Consider the following 20,876-nt stretch of genomic DNA (forward strand, 5'->3'; position numbering starts at 1 on the left):
CAGCGACTATTGTCGATCTCTCTTCATTCACACAACTTTTTGACTTCAGCACATGTAATTTAAAAAAAGACGTTACTGAAATTATTGCATTACTATTTGAAGTATTATACATTAAATACAAACATTTTTAATTCTTTACCACTACCCTTTCATACTCAAGCCACAAATTTTTCATGCATTCATTGCATTCATGCAGCTTCTGCAGTTGTCTGTCATTTCCCTGATCAATTTAACCGCGTCCGTGCGTCTTTCATTCAGCCCGCTGAAGCATTTGACTCCTCTGAGTGCGGTCACTTCGAAACATCTGTGAATGACATCAGCAGGATATTTTGAATTGTACGATTTCGTTTATTTGCTTAAGTTACGTTTATTGGATGTCGAATTCCACTAAAGTTCGTATAAATCGATAATACGCTTTAAATCCAAAAATTCCTCTGGACTTTTTGCTGATTTTCGTGCGTAATATCGAAAGACGATAAATAAAGTTGTAGAAATGGTTGCATGCTTCCAGAAATAGCTATTCGAAAATAGTAAGTGATTGTACATTGTGTTTAACTGCATCTTTAAAGTTTGCTTAGAAGTGGAAACAGTTTTAAAACTCTGGTTGAAAAGCTATTTGCATATTCAAAATTAACTTCATTTGCAGACACTCTTTCGGTAGTTGTATTAAATAGATGGAAGTTATTTAAAGCATTGAAAACAAAATCATTCAACGGCTGCTAATGTTTCTTTCAAAGATCGTTTAAATTATCTGTTTTTAAAATGCTCTTTGAGGTTTTAGACCACCAACTGCGATTGCTTGTTATGCAGAGCAGGGATTACACTGACTACTCTCTGCATTATAATTCTCCATTATTCGAATGTCGAAACAACTGTGTAAGACACATCATATCTCCTGGGAGAAAGAAACAATATGTGTATTTGTTTTCTCTGACACCTCTGATAACTCTCCAGGACAATCCTGGTTGTTTTTATACAACTCTGAATCGTGTCCAGCACCATAAAACAATGACAACTGATCTCCCTCCGATATATTTTATCTGCAAGCTCGCATTAATATCGCAAAAACTCCATTTGGATTTCTTTGCTTTGGCCAAGATTCAAACGTGAAACTATAAAGATGTTAAACATTGCAGACAGTAATTTATTACGTGAAATGCATTTCCACCTTTTTATTGCTTTTTTTTAGTGAGCTGGCTATCAACTATCTGTCTTTCACAGCTGTGTCCCTGCCTTGTTAAACATCAACGTAAGAACAATAAAATGTCATTTAAACATTTTTCATTTGTTTGAAAGACATTTTATAGTCGCACGAGCAATATCTTTCGACATTTGTAAATAGAAAATTGTAAATAGAAAATAGCCATGGTCTAAAAAAACTAAAAATGTCGATAAAAAAGCTACTCAGTTAAGAAGCAAGCAGACTTAAAAGCTATAAAAAGAGACCTTCTTAAGAGCAACACCGTAAATTTCTTCTGGAAAAAACTGATTAATCTTTAGAGAATAAATATTGCTGCAGGTACTCGCTTTTCAGGGTGGTAATTAAGTGGAGCAAAGGAAACTCTTTTGCTCTCATTTTCTTTTTGGGAAAAAAATTTCCTTTCAGTAACATTAAACTCTGATTTCTCGAATTCGTAGCTAAAATAAAACAATTATAAAATAGTATCCTTCCAGTACCTTAAACAAAAATACTTTTTCCTTATCGCTAGCACAGTGGATTGCTATTTTTCATCCCATATGGAAAAGACCCGAGTTCAAATCCCATCAAGAAGGAAAGAAATGTTTCTTTTAATCTTCCATGCGCTATGACCGATTTAGTCGATCTTCCATGGTTCTCTCTGTTCCCTATACAAATTGGATCTTTCATCCAGCAGACAAGCAAATTGATCATAAATACATCCAGTTTACAAACAATGTAACATGACACTTCGGCACTAATACTACACGACCAAGCGTGAATAACGGGGTGGCCATGGCTGAGTTAGTCGGTCTCAGGCGAGGTTCCACCCTACTACAACAGCAATTACCCCGTAATATCCTTATTTCCTTATTTCGCCTTCAGATCTTATGGAATCTGTGTTTGGACTGCAAAGGTCCCAGCCAGTGGCAGGCCCTGTATTTTCTAAGGGGGGGGGCTAAAGCAATTTTCAAGGAATCATTAATCTTTAATCGTAATACAGCAGTAAAAATTCAATATTATTCTGACCATAAGGGAGGGACTAAAGTCCCTACCTGGGATCACCACTGGCCATAGCTAAATACGCAAATTCATGGCATGATCTCTGTTCTTTTCTATGACAAGCAGATGCCATGAATTTTCACCGAAGAAATAAAGCCTGTTGATAAAAAAAACGTGCGGACCGTCGATTCTCATGGTGTAAAGCACACAAAACTTGGACCTGGGACTGCGAAGCAACAAGTCCTTCTACACGTCCATCACGCTCTTCCGGTCTGATTGACGTGTTTGATCCCATCTGTGAACCTGGAAGAAGGAAGAAGAGGTGTCATGGTCGAGCAATGTTCCTCGTGGTACTGACATTACATAGTAATGATATATTGATTAGCGCTAGTAGTGAGAGTCTGTGCGTGGAGTACTACGAATACTGCAATACTGTGAGTACTACGCCCTATGGTGATGTTTTGTACAATTATGTACACTGAGCGAACAGAAATCATGGAATACCTACCTAGTAACTGGTATGCCCACTTTCGCCCGGATAAGGGCAGTCACACGACGAGAGGCATTGAGTCCACTAGTTCACTAAAGCGTTTCACAGGTATTCATCTATGCTTACAAGCACCACTGTCCATAATTCCGGCGCATTCCTGGGTGGAGGATTCAAAGCTCGAACGGACCTTTCCACAGCATTCCAAAGATGCTCCACAGGGTTCATGAACGGGGAAACCATTCCATGGTGGAAAAATCTGCGGAATGCTCTTCGAACTTTTGTTCTAGTCACCACGGCTCTGTGGGGAGGCGCATTTTCCTGCTGGAAGAGTCAATTGGTCTGCAAGGATGGAGACGTAATCTGGACTGTTCAGAGATGCGTCTAGACGTACCAGAGATCCCAACGTGTGCCAGTTGAACAAGCCCCAGATCATTACCGACCGTCCACCGGCCTGAACAGTTCCTTGTTAACATGACGGGTGCATAGCTTCGTGCGGTTTTCGCCAGATACGCACCCTTCCAGTCCGTTGAAATAACTGGAAACGGGACTCATCGGACCAGGAGGCTCGTCTCCAATTATCCAAGGTCCAGTGCCGATATTCTTTCACCCACTTGAAGCGTAGAGTCCTGTGTCGTGGTGTTAGCAATGGGACCCTGGTAGATCGGCGGCTCCCGTAATGATCGCCTGATGGTCTTGGTGGAGCCGTTTCTGGCACCTCCTTCGATGAAGTCGGTGGTGATTTGTGCCACTGTTGCTCTCCGGTTATACATCCGTCGATAGCTCAGTTGGTAGAGCGGTGGACTGTAGTTTGATTAATGTTGCTCTCCGGTTGTCTGCGCGGGTAGCACAGCGGTATCGTCACCGTCCTCCCCACACCGGGTGGAAAAGGCCTGGGTTGGAATCCTGTCGATGACGCGAGGAACTTTAATGGGCTTTTTTCGCTCCGTGGCTGAGTTAGTCGGTCTCAGGCGTAGATAGCAAGATTTTTCTCCCCAGTAACTGGGGTTTTTTCGTCCAGAAAAACAGGCAAATCGACCATAGAACATACGCAATTTACAGACACAAATACGGGTTAATGTATTTAATTACGGGCAACCCTAAAATAATAATTTGATTTTTTTTTTTTTTTTTTTTTTTTTTGTTGCTGTCCGGTTGGCTGAAACAATGCGAGACAGATGAGATGTTATTCCCTAAATGATGTATTCCCAATGCACTTTTGATACTTGAACACACCACCGCGACAGACAGTATACTATATGCCAAAAGCGTCGTGTTTCCCAGGAACCAGGAGTCCCATGAATTCTGCCCGTTCAGTGTATATCCTACATTATAGCTATTTCATATAAAGCCCTGGCACCTTCCATCGTGACAAAGCTCCTTGTTACAAAGCAAGATTATGAATGTGTGGTTTGAATAGAATGACACCGGAGCATGTAAACAGTACCGAAGCTGTCCTGAAGCCAATTGGACATCTTCGGAATGAATTACAGATAGGCCGAGACAGCCTTCTTCTTCTTTTATAGACTCATGAATGCCTTAAAAGAGGAATAAAGTGGCCTTCTACTAGAAATGTAAGAACCCTCCTTAACGAACTGAAACAGTCATTACGGCCAAAGGTGACCAAGCCGCTATTAATTTCTTTGAATAAATGCTTGTCACCAAGTCGGTAGATATTTTCCTGGAGATCTCAAAAGTACTTCAAGTTTTTCTTCTGTTAACACCGTTGACTTGCAGTTATTTCTACTGCCTTTCAAACTATATGTTTGCCGAAAATGCTGAATAGTGCAATGAATGATTGTCTTATGTGGTATGGGTCTGCTTGGATATTTATTACCGAAATATCTTGGCATTGCAAAAGTGATTTGGATGCAAAGAAATGTTCCAAAATGAACACATTCTCTCTGAGAAAAACCCATATTATGCAGGGCACTAAAAATCTGTACTGTTCCTCAAATGCTATTGTTGTCACATTAGAGCTGACTTCTGTCTGTCTAAAAGTTTCACCCCATGTCCAATGGAATCATGTGCTCTGCTGTCATATTTAGAGTGAGCTGTGCAATAAATGGTAATCATGTTACATAAAACATGTATAAAAATTAATACTGTAGCAGCTCTTTCTTTGTCTCTCTTATCTCAGCACCCTACAGACATTATCTAAAATATTTCAGGAGTCAAAAGGGTTAAATAAAAAGGCTGTGTATCATCGAAATGTAAATTATTATCACTGAACAACAAAACCCATTGAATTCAATATGAGACCCCAAATAGTACGAAGGTCACTCCAGAGGCAATGCTACACTGTTTTATTTTTCCGAACTAGAACAAAAGCAATTTACAGATAGTATACTAAATACCAAAAATTTGCTAGAGTTAGGTTGGGCGATTTTTCAGACCAAGGAGCAATATGGCCTTAGTCGGCAATGCTCCTAAAACCCAATAATAACAACTTGTTTATAGAAAATTTATATTAAAACTCTAACGATTACTTTTCAGAATCCATGCATAATTTAGTTCTTAACTCTTCGGAAATGAATTCTTTATGGCTCAGTAAAGATTCAATCGATGATAGCAATAAAATTAACAAAAGGGATTATACTGGTAACTTTACAAAAATTTGTTCATTAAAATTTGGTACTTCAGTACCAAATTTTATGGATTTTGCTAACCTCTCATCAAACTGATGATGGAAGTTGCCATCTATAAAGGACTCAGTAACTTTAATTTTTTAATTTTTAATAATCAGTGGCAAATTGCACATTTCACAACTTTGTACCACAGACAGCATGCTTCTTAGCTAATCGGGAGTAAATACAGGGTTGTTAAAATTAAAGTATCCCTATGTAGACGGCTCTGGAGCGAGTTCAAAGGCTGGTACTGAAGAGAAATTTGAACAACAGGTACAATAAAGAATGCGCTCGCCATTTATTGGAGAAAAAAATTGTCACTATATGGCGCTGTGGCAATACAAATCACTTGAACAGCGCTACAATTGTTCAATGTGTCCTCCATTTTGGTAAACAACAGTTCCCATTCGATGAACAGCATTTTCTACAGCAGAACGTAACATGTCAACTGGTACAGCCAGCACATCTAATGCTGTTCTTCAGATCTGCCAGAGTTTGACATCCTTCGCGATACGATACATCTGGTTCTTCAAAAAACCCCACAACCAGAAGTCGCATGAAGTAAGGTCCCGTGATCGGGATGGCCAAGATGTCTGGAAACAACGGCTAATGACCGTTCGTCTGTAAAGTGTTGCCTTAGCAATCTTTGGACACAACGGTGGATGTGGGGTGACGCACCATCTTGCATGAATATGGTATTCTGAAGGCACCCACGTTATTGCAACTCTGGTATTGCGAAATTTGTCAATATTTCATAATATCGCTGTCCAGTGACAGAATAGGTGCGGGGGTTCAGTCGGTGTTACCTGTTCAAAAAAATATGGCCCAATCATGAATGTGGCCGTAAATCCATACCACACTGTCATTTTTGGAGAATGCAACGGGACCTCTTGGATAACCGAGGGTTTTCTGTTGCCCAAATACGACAGTTGTGCGTATTCACTTGTCCATTTTTTTGCGCCAATAAACACAAAATCAAATCAAATTAAAAACTTGTCCATTTAAGCAGAAGTGCGTTTCATCACTCCAAAAGATGTTCCATGGCCAAATGATATCCACTGTCATTTGTGCCAGAAACTGAAGTGCGTATGTGAAACGAATATCTGTATCTCCATGCTTTAGCGGCTGTAGCATGTGCATCTTGTAAGGATAGTACCGCAACACCTGCCGTATAACAAGGCTTACAGTGGAATACGGCATGTCCACTTCACGAGAAACACTTGCGCTACCACATGGAGATTGACTTGATAAATCCACGACAGCAATAGTCACTCTTCAACACGAGAGTGGTCCACTCGTTTTCGACCTGTACGTGGTTGAACACCAAGATGTCTTGTCGCTTCAAAATTCGCAGTCATTTTGCGGACAGCACAAATAGTCATAGGCACAAACGCCTTATGCGCTTCTGACGCCAGAATTCTCTGATAGCCGCAGCTACATTTTTGCTGTGCTGATAGTACAGCTTCACTAATAGCGCCTTTTCCTGCAAGGTTGCTGTTCTGATAGTACAGCTTCACTAATAGGGCCTTTTCCTGCAAGGTTGCTGTTATGATAGTACAGCTTCACTAATAGCGCCTTTTCCTGCAAGGTTGCTGTTCTGATAGTACAGCTTCACTAATAGGGCCTTTTCCTGCAAGGTTGCTGTTATGATAGTACAGCTTCACTAATAGCGCCTTTTCCTGCAAGGTTGCTGTTCTGATAGTACAGCTTCACTAATAGGGCCTTTTCCTGCAAGGTTGCTGTTATGATAGTACAGCTTCACTTTGGACACAACGGTGGATGTGGGGTGACGCACCATCTTGCATGAATATGGTATTCTGAAGGCACCCACGTTATTGCAACTCTGGTATTGCGAAATTTGTCAATATTTCATAATATCGCTGTCCAGTGACGGAATAGGTGCGGGGGTTCAGTCGGTGTTACCTGTTCAAAAAAATATGGCCCAAAATATTTCCTACAAGGTTGCTGTTCTGATAGTACAGCTTCACTAATAGGGCCTTTTCCTGCAACGTTGTTGGCTTTGCCGCAGTAGTGCAGGCAAACATCTACTGTGATTTTGAAGAGACTGCTTTGCTTTTATACAGTACAGTAGAGCTGAGTAGTGACAGTGTGGCAATAACTTACGATTAAGCAAATAACGTAATCGTAATTAAGATAGTTACGCGCCATACAGTGACAAATTTTGTAACTAATTTTTTTTTCCAATAAATGGCGAGCGCATTCTTTATTGTACTTGTTGTCCAAATTTCTCTTCAGTACGAGTTTTAGAACTCACTCCAGAGCCCTCTACATAGGGATACTTTAACTTTAACAACCCTGTATATCCAACTTCAACATATATTTCAAAACAAGACAGCCTATTTTTTTACAAAGAAATTCAATATAATTATTATAAGATCCTTTTAATAGGTCGTATCGAAATACGGTTTTCTGTACTGTGATCAGCATACGTGGGATTTTTTAAACAATAAAAATTAGTTTGAAGATTAGTTTAAAAAATTTGCCAAATCGGTTAATTAAAAAAAATGATAGATTTTTCACTAATCTTTATTAACGATCAAATTTCCATGTGTTCACCATTATTTTCTAATTATCACTCAAGATGAGACATTGTTTTCTGCCCTGCTGCCTTCAAAATTTCCGATGGAATGTATACTAGCTAGTTGTGGATTGCGTCCTTCAAATCTAAAAGGGTTGAAAGGATATCTTAGGAGAAACAGGAGAAATTGTTGAAGTTAAACATAAGAAAGGCACTGTGGTGGATGGGATCTATCCAGTTATTGAGGAGGCGGCAAAGGAAGTAAGCAAACCCTTAGCCATAATCATGAGAGCATCCTTGGACTAAGGGGAAGTCCCCACGGACTGGAGATGTACAAATGTATCTCCAATTCACCAAGGGGGATCAAAGGGTGACACGAGTAATTACAGACCAGTTAGTTTGATTTTGTTCCAGCGAAAGTGATGGACTCATTGGTTAAAGAAGCATTGCAGGATCATCTAGACCAGGGTTTCTCAACCTTTTTCAAGGGCGGACCGGTGTTTGCAGATGTTTTTTTTCGCAGCCTACCTATAGCTATAAATTAATGTATTTTCAATAATTATACTCGTAGGTTCAGAAAATAATGACGCTGCCATTAGGACATTTAACATACCAGTAATAATGCAATTAGGTATTCATTAACATCAGTTAATATAAATAAAAGATAGGTAATTCACTTCTTTGTTTATTATCAAAAGTTTACATAAAATTGACATATTTTAACAAAGGAAATGAGGAAATTTTCTTATAGTTTTATGTACGTATATTTCAAATGAATTGTTCGCCGACCGGTATTTTCTTTTCACGGACCACAAAGGAACTGGATTCAAAAAATAATTTTGATATAACATACTTGGATTTCAGGAAAGCTTTTGACACTGTTGCGCATGGAAGACTTCTGTACAAATTGGAGCAGTATGGCGTTAAGGGTAAGTTGCTACAATGGATAAAAGGGTGGTTGAGTGGAATAAGACAGAGAATGGTAATCAATGGATACTGCTCTTCGTGGACTAATGTTATTAGTGGAGTCCCTCGGGGTTCGGTGTTGGGCCCATTGTTGTTTTGTATATTTATCAATGATATTGATTAAGGCATATCAAGCTTACTGTCAAAGTTTGCAGATGATACAAAGGTTGGCAGGGATGTTAATGACAGTATGCTGCTGCAACAGAATCTGGAAAATGTTGGGAAGATGGGCTGAGAAGTGGTAATTGAAGTTTAACATTGACAAATGCAAAGTACTGCATGTGGGTAGCAGTAACCCCAGAGAAATTTGCCACCTGGATGGTGTTACACTCAGTGTATTGGAAAACGAAAGACACCTGGAGGTAATTGTGCAGTCAGATTTGAAGTTTTCTGAGTAGTGCAGACAGGCTGCCAGAGTAGATCATGGGATCTTGTCAATGATATGCAGGAATTTTGCTAGTAGGGATAAGGAGGTGATTATACCTTTGTATAAGGCAATGGTCAGGTCACACCTTGAGTACTGCGTACAGGTCTGGTAGCCTCATTTTGGGAAGGATGTAAAGTTGCTAGAATGAGTACAGAGAAGAACAACAAGACTAGTCGGGGGAACTAATGGGCCCTCTTACGAAAAAAAGGCTTAAGTTCTGCAAATTTCAACTTTTGGAGACTAGGCACCTGCCAGGTGATCTGATTAAGGTGTATAAGGCCTTGAATGGATTGAGCAGGCTCAATGCTAATGGAATTCTTCCTCTTGCTCAGATTACAAACCTGAGGGGACATAAACTGAAATTGAGGAAAGATAGCTGTCGAATAGATGTGCAGAAATTTTCCTTTAGCCAGCGGGTAGTTGATTGCTGGAACAAACTTCCATCTGTTTTTGTGGAAGTTGATAGCTTAAATAAATTCAAGGAAGAAGTGAACAAACTTTTAGAGCGAATGGATGGGCGAAATGGGAAGTTTTTTTGTTTTTTTTTGTGTGTTGGCTGATGCTGTATAAGCTTGCTTTCGTGAATGATTTGTCTCTACTAATGCTAACACGGTGTTTTAAATATCTCCATAACCAAAAGTTTGCTAGAGTTAGGCTGGACAACTTTTCAGACCAAGGATGTAGATAATGGTGACCGATAGTGCTTTAGAATTTCTCTTTTCGCACCGTGCTCCAGGAAATACCCGTCACACTAGATATATGGTGGGCGCTGGATAATTTCAACAAATTTTATTGGGTTTGTTATTGCGTTGCATAATCAACTCTTTGATGCACTCTAAGGACTGTTGTTGTAATAGAATTTTAGGAGCATTATCAACTAAGGCAATATTGCACCGAATATACTGCCTGTAAATTGCATGTGTTCTGTGGTTGATTTTGTTTGCTGGACGAAAAACCCGGTTTCCGGGAGAAAAAGGCGTGCTACCCTCGCCTGAGACCGACTAACTCAGCCATGTTGTGAAAAAAGGTCCTCATCCATCAACGAGACTCGAACTCATGTCTTTTCCACCCGGTGTGGGGAAAACGGCGATTCTACCAACTGTGCTGCCCACGAGGACTTCTAAGGACTGTAATAACATTATTGTTATTCTTATAATAAACGTTAATTAAAAGTGCTTCTTTAGACATTTTAATACGAACTTGACTGCATTTGGTTATTTAAATTAACGCTCTCTTCAAGCTTTTTATTATCTTGATGACGAAGAAAAAGACCACGATGAACAAACTCTCGATTTCTTCGATCCCAGAGTCATTCCTTTTTGTAACAAAAACAAGAGCTAATTTGTTTATTCGAGTTAATATATCGCTTAGCCTTCCTGGTCAAATTTCGAATTATTTTTTATTGTATTTATATTTCGAATTATTAATTTTTAAAAGTGGAAATAGACTTTATAACCACTGTATGATGAGGCTATGACGAACTTATAAAACTTTTTGTCTTAGATGCTCTAGTACAGATAAAGTCAGTCAGGATTCGAGGCTTTTCTATAAGATAACGAAATACAAAGAAAATGCAGTTGGTGAATACAAACTACTGAGGACATCAGTACTTGTAAAGCACCAAGTAATTGTAAATATCACTGAAGTTTCCTTATTGAAAATGTTTATTGTCATTATATACTTCGAGCTGGAAGTTTTGCTTGGTAACAGTGGCATAGAACCATCCTAACTCAGTCAAGTTGTATTACGGTAAACAAGTGCAAAAGCAGATAAGAGTAAACAGCCATTCTCTTCCTCATCCCCTTGCAATTAAAGTGAGTGATGATGACTGACAGAGGAATGCCGCCGCTTGGGGTTTTAACCAATAGCGTAACGCTTTCAATTTGAAAGAATGATGCATGTAGAGCTTGAGCATTCATAGCTATGGTGAGACGCTTATGGAAACGAGTGACTTCCACAAAGAAGTGTATTAGTAAATTCTCTCTGACACTAATTGCAGAGAGAACAACGCTGCATCCTTAGCTGCTGTACTTTGTAGCACAAATGTAGTAAACAGTGGCTGGCGGGGAAATACTAATTCTGAATTTCACTTATTTATAGTGCAAGTTTTTTTTAAGTTAAATTTGTGTGGAAGGACGGATGCTACTGTTGTTGTTGTTGTGTTTTAAGAGCATCGGCAACTAAGGCGTGTTGTTCCGTGTATACTGTCTGTAAATTGCGTGTGTTCTGAGGTCGATTTTCTGTTGTGCTGGACGAAAAACCCGAGTTTACGGGAGAAAAACCATGCTACCCTCATCTGAGACCAACTAACTCAGCTAGCCAGGTTGTGAAAAAGACCTATAAAAATTCCTCCTGCCATCGATGAGATTCGAACTCAGGTCTTTTACACCCGGTGTCGAGAGGACGGCGATCCTATCAACTGTGCTACCCACGATGGCAAGGGCGGATGCCTATATGTTTCTTACCATCACGATTTGAACTTAATAAGTACATATTCTACTTTTCAAAGAATTATTTTTAAGGTTAAAAATAATTTGGGCTTATCTCTTATCTTAGTATCCTTAGCAGTAAAGATCCTAACTTACTAAATAATTAAAACTTATTAAGACAATAATTTTTTAAGCACGTAGGTTAGTAGATTCTGTTACTAGGGGATCAACATGTAGTTGCGGTTCCCCAGAGCTAAATATCACTCCAATATATCCCTAAAATATTGCAGCATCAACCGTAACACTGGTTTTTCATCAGCCATACATTTATCACAAGCATTGAATCCTGAGCTTTTAAATTCACTGTTTTCTGCTTATTAAAACATAAACGTAAATTTCCTAAAATATTTTTCTACTTGGGTTCCACTTTCAAGTTAAAAGAAGTTAAAGGGGAGAAAAAGTTTGTCAGATACTACGGAAATTATAAATTTTACTACAAAATAGGAAATTAAGGTTTATCCCAGTTTGCCTGGATAATCCAGCCAACTCTGGATAAACCACCATCCCACTTGTTTAGAGTCGCACTGACCTATAATCCAAATAACCCTGGATGAATTGTTATTGTTTGTTATTTGTTTTTTTAGGAGCATTAGCAACTAAGGCCATATTGCTCCGGGATATGCGGTGGTCATTCCCTGACCTTTCCGGATCCTCCGTATTTGGTGGTGACGGGCTCGAACCCCGGTCTAATCAAGAAGCGTTTGCTACGCACTGCTGCTCCTTCCTACCTGGCTACGGAGGCGCCCCTGCATGAATTCTATCCCACTTGTTCTGAGACACATTGACTTCGGGTCTTGTTTCATTCAAAGCTTCATTTTCACCAAACATGTAGCCATGCCGCTGACAAGAAAGGTACGACTTGGATATCTAAGTAAACAGCACTTGCAGTATGCAAGTGCTGTTTACATAGATGGTCAAGAGCCTGAATCTGTGAGGTATATAGGTTCAGGCACTTGAGCATAAATTACAAAATCTCATCAAATCCCACTGTTGCAGTTGCTGACACTGAGTTTATTGTAGGGAACATCTGTTGTCTTGATATTGTTATAGTTGTCAATGGAACTTGACTCGAGGAATCGGCCTCGGGCGACGATTGCATCGTTTTTCTTCCCAAAACTCGAGTTTTTAGTTAGAAAAGAAGCAAGAGAATTAATGTACATTAATGTATATAATAATACTAAATTATTATGTATATGTATGTCAGTTATATATATTATGATGCGTATGTGTTTATATGTCTCTACCTTTTGCTTGTGTCACTGTATATACGAGTGTATGTGCTTTATTTACTCGTATTGGATGTTATTTGTTGTATTATTTTATAGAAACTAATGCTTATGTATGTTTACTTTCTAAGTTACATTTTACAACTGTATATAGGCACCCTACTAGCAGAATGCTGTTCAGGGGTGAAGCACAAGCAATAAATTGAGTAAATAATAATAATAATAAATCGACCATAGAACACACGCAATTTACAATTAAATTTTTAATTTAGCACAATATAGTCTAAGTCGCTGATGCGGCTAAAACTCTGCAACAACAACAGCATCGACAGTGCATCATGGTCGGGGTTGAGCACCGTCTGTGATTAATTACGCTCAAATTCATGCCCTGCGCTATTTATCACAGCTGTTCAATAATACATAGCATAGAAGTTAGGATCAGATAAAGCTGGTGGACCCGCGGGTGGGCAGTTAGATGTCAAATCAGAAACCAGCACTATGAATGTGAGAAAGATGGTGCTCTTGAGGTGACCAAGCTGAGGAGGCAGGTTAAAGTCGCCACATATACATGATTTTGACAGTGGAAGATTGAAGCTGCTTCAAGATCCAGTTGGCTAATTCATGGGTAAGGTCCTGAGATGGAGAGGACGAGACGCGACGCGTGAACTACACCCACTTGGAATACGGTAGATTGGGGTCTACCAATTCCAAGTTCTTGAAGACTGCACACGGATCTGAAACTCTTCACGTACTTTTTTTGTGTTTGGAGATCTTGAGATTGATGTAAAGAGAGTTTGATTATAAAAGATGCCTAACCTTTCTCCTCTTGTCTCTGTATATAAAGGAGGAACCGTATTCGGCTGGGACAGTGATCACAAGACACTCCTGATCACGTTCCAACCAGCTCTCTGTGATACAAAGATCTAAGTGTCTGGACAGAAACAACTGCCCCATGATGTTAATCTTATTTCCCATGCTGCGGCCCTTTGTTATAAACTGGTCTTTCCTGCAGAAAAACATGAAAATCGGCCGTAGAACACGCAATTTATGGACATAATATGCATGGGCAGATTAGACAGCTCTTGCGTGTCGCTAATACAAGTAAGACAGTTCTCCTTTCGGTAGACTTTGTAAACTCCCCATATTCAAATTCTGCACTCGTTCTACCTCGGTAACCCCATGTCGCCGACATCCCCATGATGTCTATGTTTGATGACTTGACAAGTACTTCAAATTCATGATGTCAGCGTTTGATGACGTGACATGTTCTTCAAATTCATCAAAATTTATTTCCTGTACGTTGGTATACATGCATCTGTTTTTCTCTAGTAACCCAAAAACCGTACGAGGGATGATCATTTAATTGATCATCCCATTCAATCTGACCACGATAACAGAACCGCTATTAGCTTCCCTAATGAAGATCTGCCAAAGGGTTTGTGTTGATCTTGTTAGATCACCATCTAACAAAAATAAACTTCTCTGAAGTAACCAATGAATTGCTCCCAAAACAAAAAAGGAAAAATGGAGTCAATCAACAATGTGTATTCTGTAATTTAATTAGATTGAATAAAGGTGTAATTTACCCATGGTGTAAAATTGAGATAAAAGAAAGATATGAAATTTTTACGTATTTTACTACAGTTTATTAATATAAAGAACATATCAAAAAACACGCTTGTTTAGCTATTGAAGTTCAATTATTTTTAGTTTGTAGAAATTTCAGTTACATAAAAATCATAGTTAATGAAATAATTATGATTATTACCCAGCTGCCGAATGAGCACCAGTGATATGATATGTTTATTGGTACTCGTAAAATATCAGAAACGATAAAACAGTCTGGAGATGTAATGAGATGATAGATAAGTTTAATATAAATATTCTGCTACGCTGCATAATAACAAAAGTTATCGCTGTAATGAAACTGCTTCCATCCTCTCAAGGGAATGGAAGCTGCTGACTTTAATAAACTTCAAGAAGTAGAACTTACCGGCCTTTCTCATAATCCCAAATTTAAAAATAAAAATATGATCTCATCGCTACAAGATAAAGTTTTTTTAGAAGTTCTTGACTTAAGTAAAATTTCATGTTCAAAATAACACACGCTGTCTTCCAGCAGTAACCAAATTAACCCTGAAGCTCACTGTAATGTATGTTTTCCAGTGTCGAGAAACTGCACCAAAGAGGAGTATCCTTGCAACAACGGACGCTGTATACGACTGGAATGGCACTGTGACGGAGATAATGACTGCGGTGACAACAGCGACGAAAACTGTCGTAAGTCCATCAGTGTTGTCCATGTTAACTGAAAATAGATTCTTGTTGTTTTAGCTCTTGGAAACTGATTAATTGAAAATAAATGTTTGAAAGCCACTTTGGAAGGAAATGAATAGGAAGGCAATTACCTTTCTGAAGTTATTCTCCATTAGCTTTCCCTAGAATCAACTTTCCCATTAAGATTTTTTCTCGCATTTTTTCCTTATTATTTTAGTAAAGAAAAATTCCGCGCTTCTGAGGTAATGTGTTTGAAGAGGGCCGCATCTGTTTGTTTCCTTCCTCCTCAGCGTCCATTCTGTTCGAGGAATTAAATAGCGATGTCTTTGGTTTTCTTTCTTTCCCCTGTTTTTTTTGTCATCCCGTATGTCTTCAGAGGATACCGATTCTTAATTAAGGTAGTTAATTAATCGACTGCACCACTTTTATCATTCGGCTGATTGATGTCTGGAGATTAAATGGTGTGTCATCGCAACGAGATAATACAGAGGAATTTCGGTGGAACTTTCATGCGGGGAAATTAACTCTTGGCTTACTTTTCTGTAAGAAGACAACCAGTTTAATGATGGTTTAAGAGGAAAAGTAATTACGATATTTTAAAGATGACGCTTTTCATCTGCTGTTACTTTACCGACAAAGTAACAGAAGTGTTCAGTATTCTCTTTCTTGATTAGTGTATTAGCCTCAACTGTTCACGTATAATATAAAACTTTATGAAGTTTTGTAATTTTTATAATAAATGAGCTAACCGTGCATGAATATAAAATGCTAACTTAAAATTTTATTCCTAAAAAGTTAATGTAAAATATTTTAAATATATTTATAAATTCATTTTATTATTATTTTTATTTTACTTCAACTGCCAAGTATATGTTAGAATATACATATTAAGCGCCAAAATTAAATACGAAGTAAAAAGGAGCTAACGTTAATAATGAAATGAAGGGACAATAATCACTTTGTCTGTCCGTCCGTCCACATGTAATTACTCGACCAGTGAATGGTTTTTTCTTTTTTCTTTTTTCTTTTTTTTATTTTGCTCTGTTTGGACGATTTGTCGAGCTTAGTCAAATTTCATTAAAATCGAGCCAATAGAAATCCAACAATTGCTATTTCTGTTTTTCGTATAGGCTTTTCATACATAACACGTATCACATATACCGTTTATTGCAGTTGAACCGCTGGATATTATTATTGTGCGCTAGTTGGAAAAAATCAGCTACGTATATCAGATGTGTACAGAAACGGAATTTAGGCGCGTTAGCAGATATGTGTAATGCACATATATGCTAATGCGCCTGTATAGGTTCTGCTTGTCACCAGGCGCTGAGAATAGAGGCTTATGACCGGTTTACAAGACGAAGGAAGCACAGATGAAGGCCCTCGTGGGTAGCACAGTTGGTAGAATCGCCATCCTCCTCACACGGGGCAGAAAAGATTTGAGTTTGAATCTCTCAATGACGTAAATAATTTTTATGAGCCTTTTTCACAACGTGGCTGAGTTAGTCGGTCTCAGACAAAGGTAGCATGATTTTTTCTCCCGAAAACTGGGGTTTTTCGTCCAGAAAACAGAACACACGCAATTTACAGACACGGAGCAATATAGCCTTGGTCGCTGATGCTCCTAAAACCCTGTTACAACAACAGCACAGATGAAGTCGGTTCATCTCAGGCCTGATAACGAGATTCAAAAGAATTTCGAAACGTTGCCTTATGATTTAAGACTTAGTATTGCAACAGTTACTTTATATTTCCCTTGTAACACCGTTTAAAATGAAATTACTTTATGTTAACACTTTGTTATACGGTTTATCTTTACAAACTGCCTCAGATTACACTACAGCTAAAGAAAAATATACGTTTCGAAAGGATAGTGTCTTTTATTCGTTGTGGAATTAACAGATGCAACTAGTTAATCATTCTATTTGACTTGCGACAAACCTTCTCCTGAGGTCTTTGCATTCTGAAATGGCTAATCCCCAAGCCACGATTGCAATTAATGGACGTAATGATTATTCTTCAGTACTTTACGAAATGATCAGTTAGTGTACCATTTCGAGAATAAAGAAACCTTAAATCAGTATACCAAAGTAATTAGTCTTTCTGTTATTTGTATTACGATATAAAATGCCTCCATTATATTATTTAGCTTTCATGGAACTAATTTCCTTTAGGGATTATTTAATAGAAAGCTCTCCTGTAATTTCCCACTTCCTTATTAAAAACAGGAAAAAGTTTACTCGTTTTCATTAACACAGAATGAGATTATGGAATATTAGTCAGTTATTTTAGAATTTTATGCTGACATTTGCAAATGTGTTTATCTTAATGGGTTATCGAATTCCAAACCAGCATGCAGTTTTTACGACTGTCGCAAGAAGTAATTTATAAAAAATACAATATACACTGGTGTACAAAACTTAAGGACCAGTCAGGTTTTCACCTGTAGCTTCTCATAGGAGTGGCCTGGATGTGGGAAAAACATACCAAAAGGAGATACAGAAATGATGAAGGAAACAACACGGACACAAAACTGTACAGAGGGACTTTATTCAAAAATGGCAATGTAGCACTGGCTGCCGTGATACAGATGCATCACTGCCAAAGATGGAACAAAGGGAAGAGGTGGTCCTCAGTAGGAGATACGGCCACCCCTAATGTCGATTCAGGCTTGGCACCGCCTGTCCATACTTAGAACAATGTTGTTGATAAGTTCTTGCGGTAACATCGTCCATTCCTCTGTCAGCGCCATCTTCAGCTGGTGAACATTTTCTGGTGGGTGTGGATGTGCCGCTAGGTATCTCCCCAGAGCGTCCCATATGTGTTCGATGGGATAAAAAAAAATAATAAATTTTCTGTTTATACTCCGGGACGACCAAACGGTCAGAGGAGTTTACAAGATTCACAGCATACAAGAAACAGCACCGTATTCAGCAGTCACGGGCTTGAACCCCTGTCGCTCAAGGCACGTGTACTTATGCACCCGCGCACCTGACCACTAGGCTACGGATTTAGATCGGCGGGGGGGGGATGGGCAAGCCAATCCATACGAACAATGTCCTCACCTTCCAAAAGCATATCAACAGCTGTAGTGTGAGGGGGTGTGGCGTTATCATCCATAAACACGAACTCGGGGCCAATGGCACCTCGGAACAGACCCACACGGGGAAGGATTACCTCAGTACAGTAGCGTGCACCGGTTACAGTACCGCCTTCCAGTATCTGGAGTTGTGTATGTCCATCCAAGATAATGCCTCCCCAGACGTGAACACCTCGACCGCCATATCGATCCCTTTTAGTGATGTTTGCGGGGTGATACCGTGTGCCAAACTCTCGCCAGATTAGCTGACGTCCAGAATCGCTGCTGAGACTGAATTTACTCTATCAGTAAAGAGTACCTTACTCCATTGCGCTGCTGTCAGTCCTTGTGTTCGATGAGCCACTGTAAACGGTGTCTCCGATGGGCAGGTGTTAAAGGGACACAGTGTACTGGCCGTCGGGCAAACAGTCCACCTTTGTGGTGTCGTCTAGCCACAGTAAACCGCAATATCCTGCGTCCTGTGCTCCTGTGCAGCTGGTTTTTAATGGATCCCTCTGTCTGGTGTCGGTTCTTCTTGGCCTGTAGGAGTATATAGCGGTCATTATTGGGCGTTGTTTTTCGTGGACGACCACCACTGGTATTTCGAATAGCTGTACCTGTCGTTCTGAAGGCCGACCACGCACGTGAGACCTATGCTATGGGCGATACCGAACTCTGCAGCCACACTCCTTGCACTTCGACCTTGCTCGAGCTTCCCAATTATTCGACTCCGGGTAAAGTCTTCCAGATGTTGCCTACTGGCCATTTCGTTCTCTGTAACACTGCGTGAAACCAATCGAACGTCTGTAATAATAGTGCTCACCATTTGGTAATTTGCACATAACTGCTGAACTGCTGCTTTTATCTGTTTATGTGAGCCTTCTCATCACGATTCAAATTTTTGCATGTGCATCAGCTTTCTACTGAACGGCCACATTTATGCAAATCGCCACGGGCTGTTTCGTTTGATTTTGTGGTCGTAACCTTTAGAAATAGTGTTGGGCCTTAAGTTTTGCACACCAATGTATATATATATATATATATATATATATATATATATATGCTAAATTAAAATAGGATATTTTCCAGTAGCATGGCAAACCAGTAGAGTGAAAAAGAACTTAACCAAATAAAATAACATAACAATAACAGAAAAATATATAATGGGGGGGGGGGGGATAAAGAAGACGAGGGTAGTGTTGAAGCAACGTTCCAAACATAATTTAGAAAATTAATCCAATTGAAACAAATTTAGCGGCGCCCCCTCGATGGCACCCGTTTCCGAATTATGTGAAATCTCACTAAGGTGGAAATGTATACTAACAACATTACGTGACCAAATAAATTGAAAATAATAATTAATAAAATGAAATAAAATAGACTGATCATTATGCCCCATCTCGACAGAGGACCACGAGGCCAATAATAGTCAGGGAATCATTGCATTTCGAACGCTAAACAAATCCATGCAACGACGGAATGATACTAAAGATCAGACCGCCGAAGCAATAGATTTGCATAGCGGTGGTTCTTATGTAGCGAAATATAATAAAACTCTGTTTTATTATTTCGAAATGCAGTGATTCCCTGACTATTACTGGCCTAAAGAAAAGCAAGGTGGTATATATATATATATATATATATATATATATATATATACCACCTTGTATATATATATATATATATATATATATATATATATATATATATATATATACCACCTTGTTTTTCTTTTACCTTAAACGAATATCTTTGGCGAATATTTCGCCAAAAAGCGTCATCTGTGCAATTTCAGTTAGTGAGGAACCCGGAAAGGGTTCCCTCACTTTTGTCGCGTGGAAAAGTGTCCATATTTAATTACATCTATAATTAATTCACGTAATGTCCTTTGCAAATTTGTTAAGAGATATATCTGAGTAAAAAATAAATAGTTTTTCAACAACCTGCATCACTCTATATTGAGTTTAACGATGTTTATATTTCTTTTTCTTCATTCAGAGTCCTTTCTTTTTCGAGTCCCCTTAAGATTTCGCAATTCTCTGCTGTGAAAATTCTTAGCATCCAATGAATTTTTACTGCAACAATTTTTAAATGCATTTTACACGTCTAACATTGTGCATGTTTATAATTTATGATGTTCTTAGCCTAGCTGGGTTTTAATTTCACTAGAGTTGCCCCAAGCTTTCCTTCGCTCTGTACATAGTGAATCTTTAACGACAATTTTCCTGTTTATTAAGATGGGCACGTTTCACCTGGGATTGTAACATGCTATTAATTTCTGGAACAGTATTCTTGAAACAAGAGGGGGAAAAGAAAAAGGAGCTGCCTTTCGTTTTCGTTCGTTACTTCTAAAATTTTTCTTAAAATGAACGATTTATTCTAAGCTGTAGCTTAAGTTATTCGTACAGAAATATTTTAAACTAGAAGATTGCATTTTTATTGGTTACTTCTGCCCAATATTTCAGTTCGGTTCATCTTTTGCATTATAGTAACTTTTTTTTTTTCTTTTCTCTGCCTTCCAAACACTTTTTTCCTAATTATTCAAAATTCCCTTTGGCTGTTATGAGTTATTTGAGGAGA

The 20,876-nt window shown here is 38.7% G+C and overlaps 1 protein-coding gene across 1 annotated transcript in view; it reads left to right on the plus strand.

Annotated features, from left to right (window-relative positions):
- The window catches only part of Lrp4 (LDL receptor related protein 4), a 904,868-nt gene that overhangs the window by 297,955 nt on the left and 586,037 nt on the right, over positions 1-20,876 (plus strand). Inside the window, exon 4 of the mRNA XM_090386734.1 lies at positions 15,107-15,220. Within this exon, the coding sequence (XP_090242860.1) occupies positions 15,107-15,220 (114 nt within the window). The remainder of the gene's footprint in view (positions 1-15,106; positions 15,221-20,876) is intronic.

The sequence above is a fragment of the Mastigoproctus giganteus genome, chromosome 12 (assembly GCF_048544385.1).
Source record: "Mastigoproctus giganteus isolate SK-2022 chromosome 12, ASM4854438v1, whole genome shotgun sequence".
Lineage (NCBI taxonomy): Eukaryota > Metazoa > Arthropoda > Arachnida > Uropygi > Thelyphonidae > Mastigoproctus > Mastigoproctus giganteus.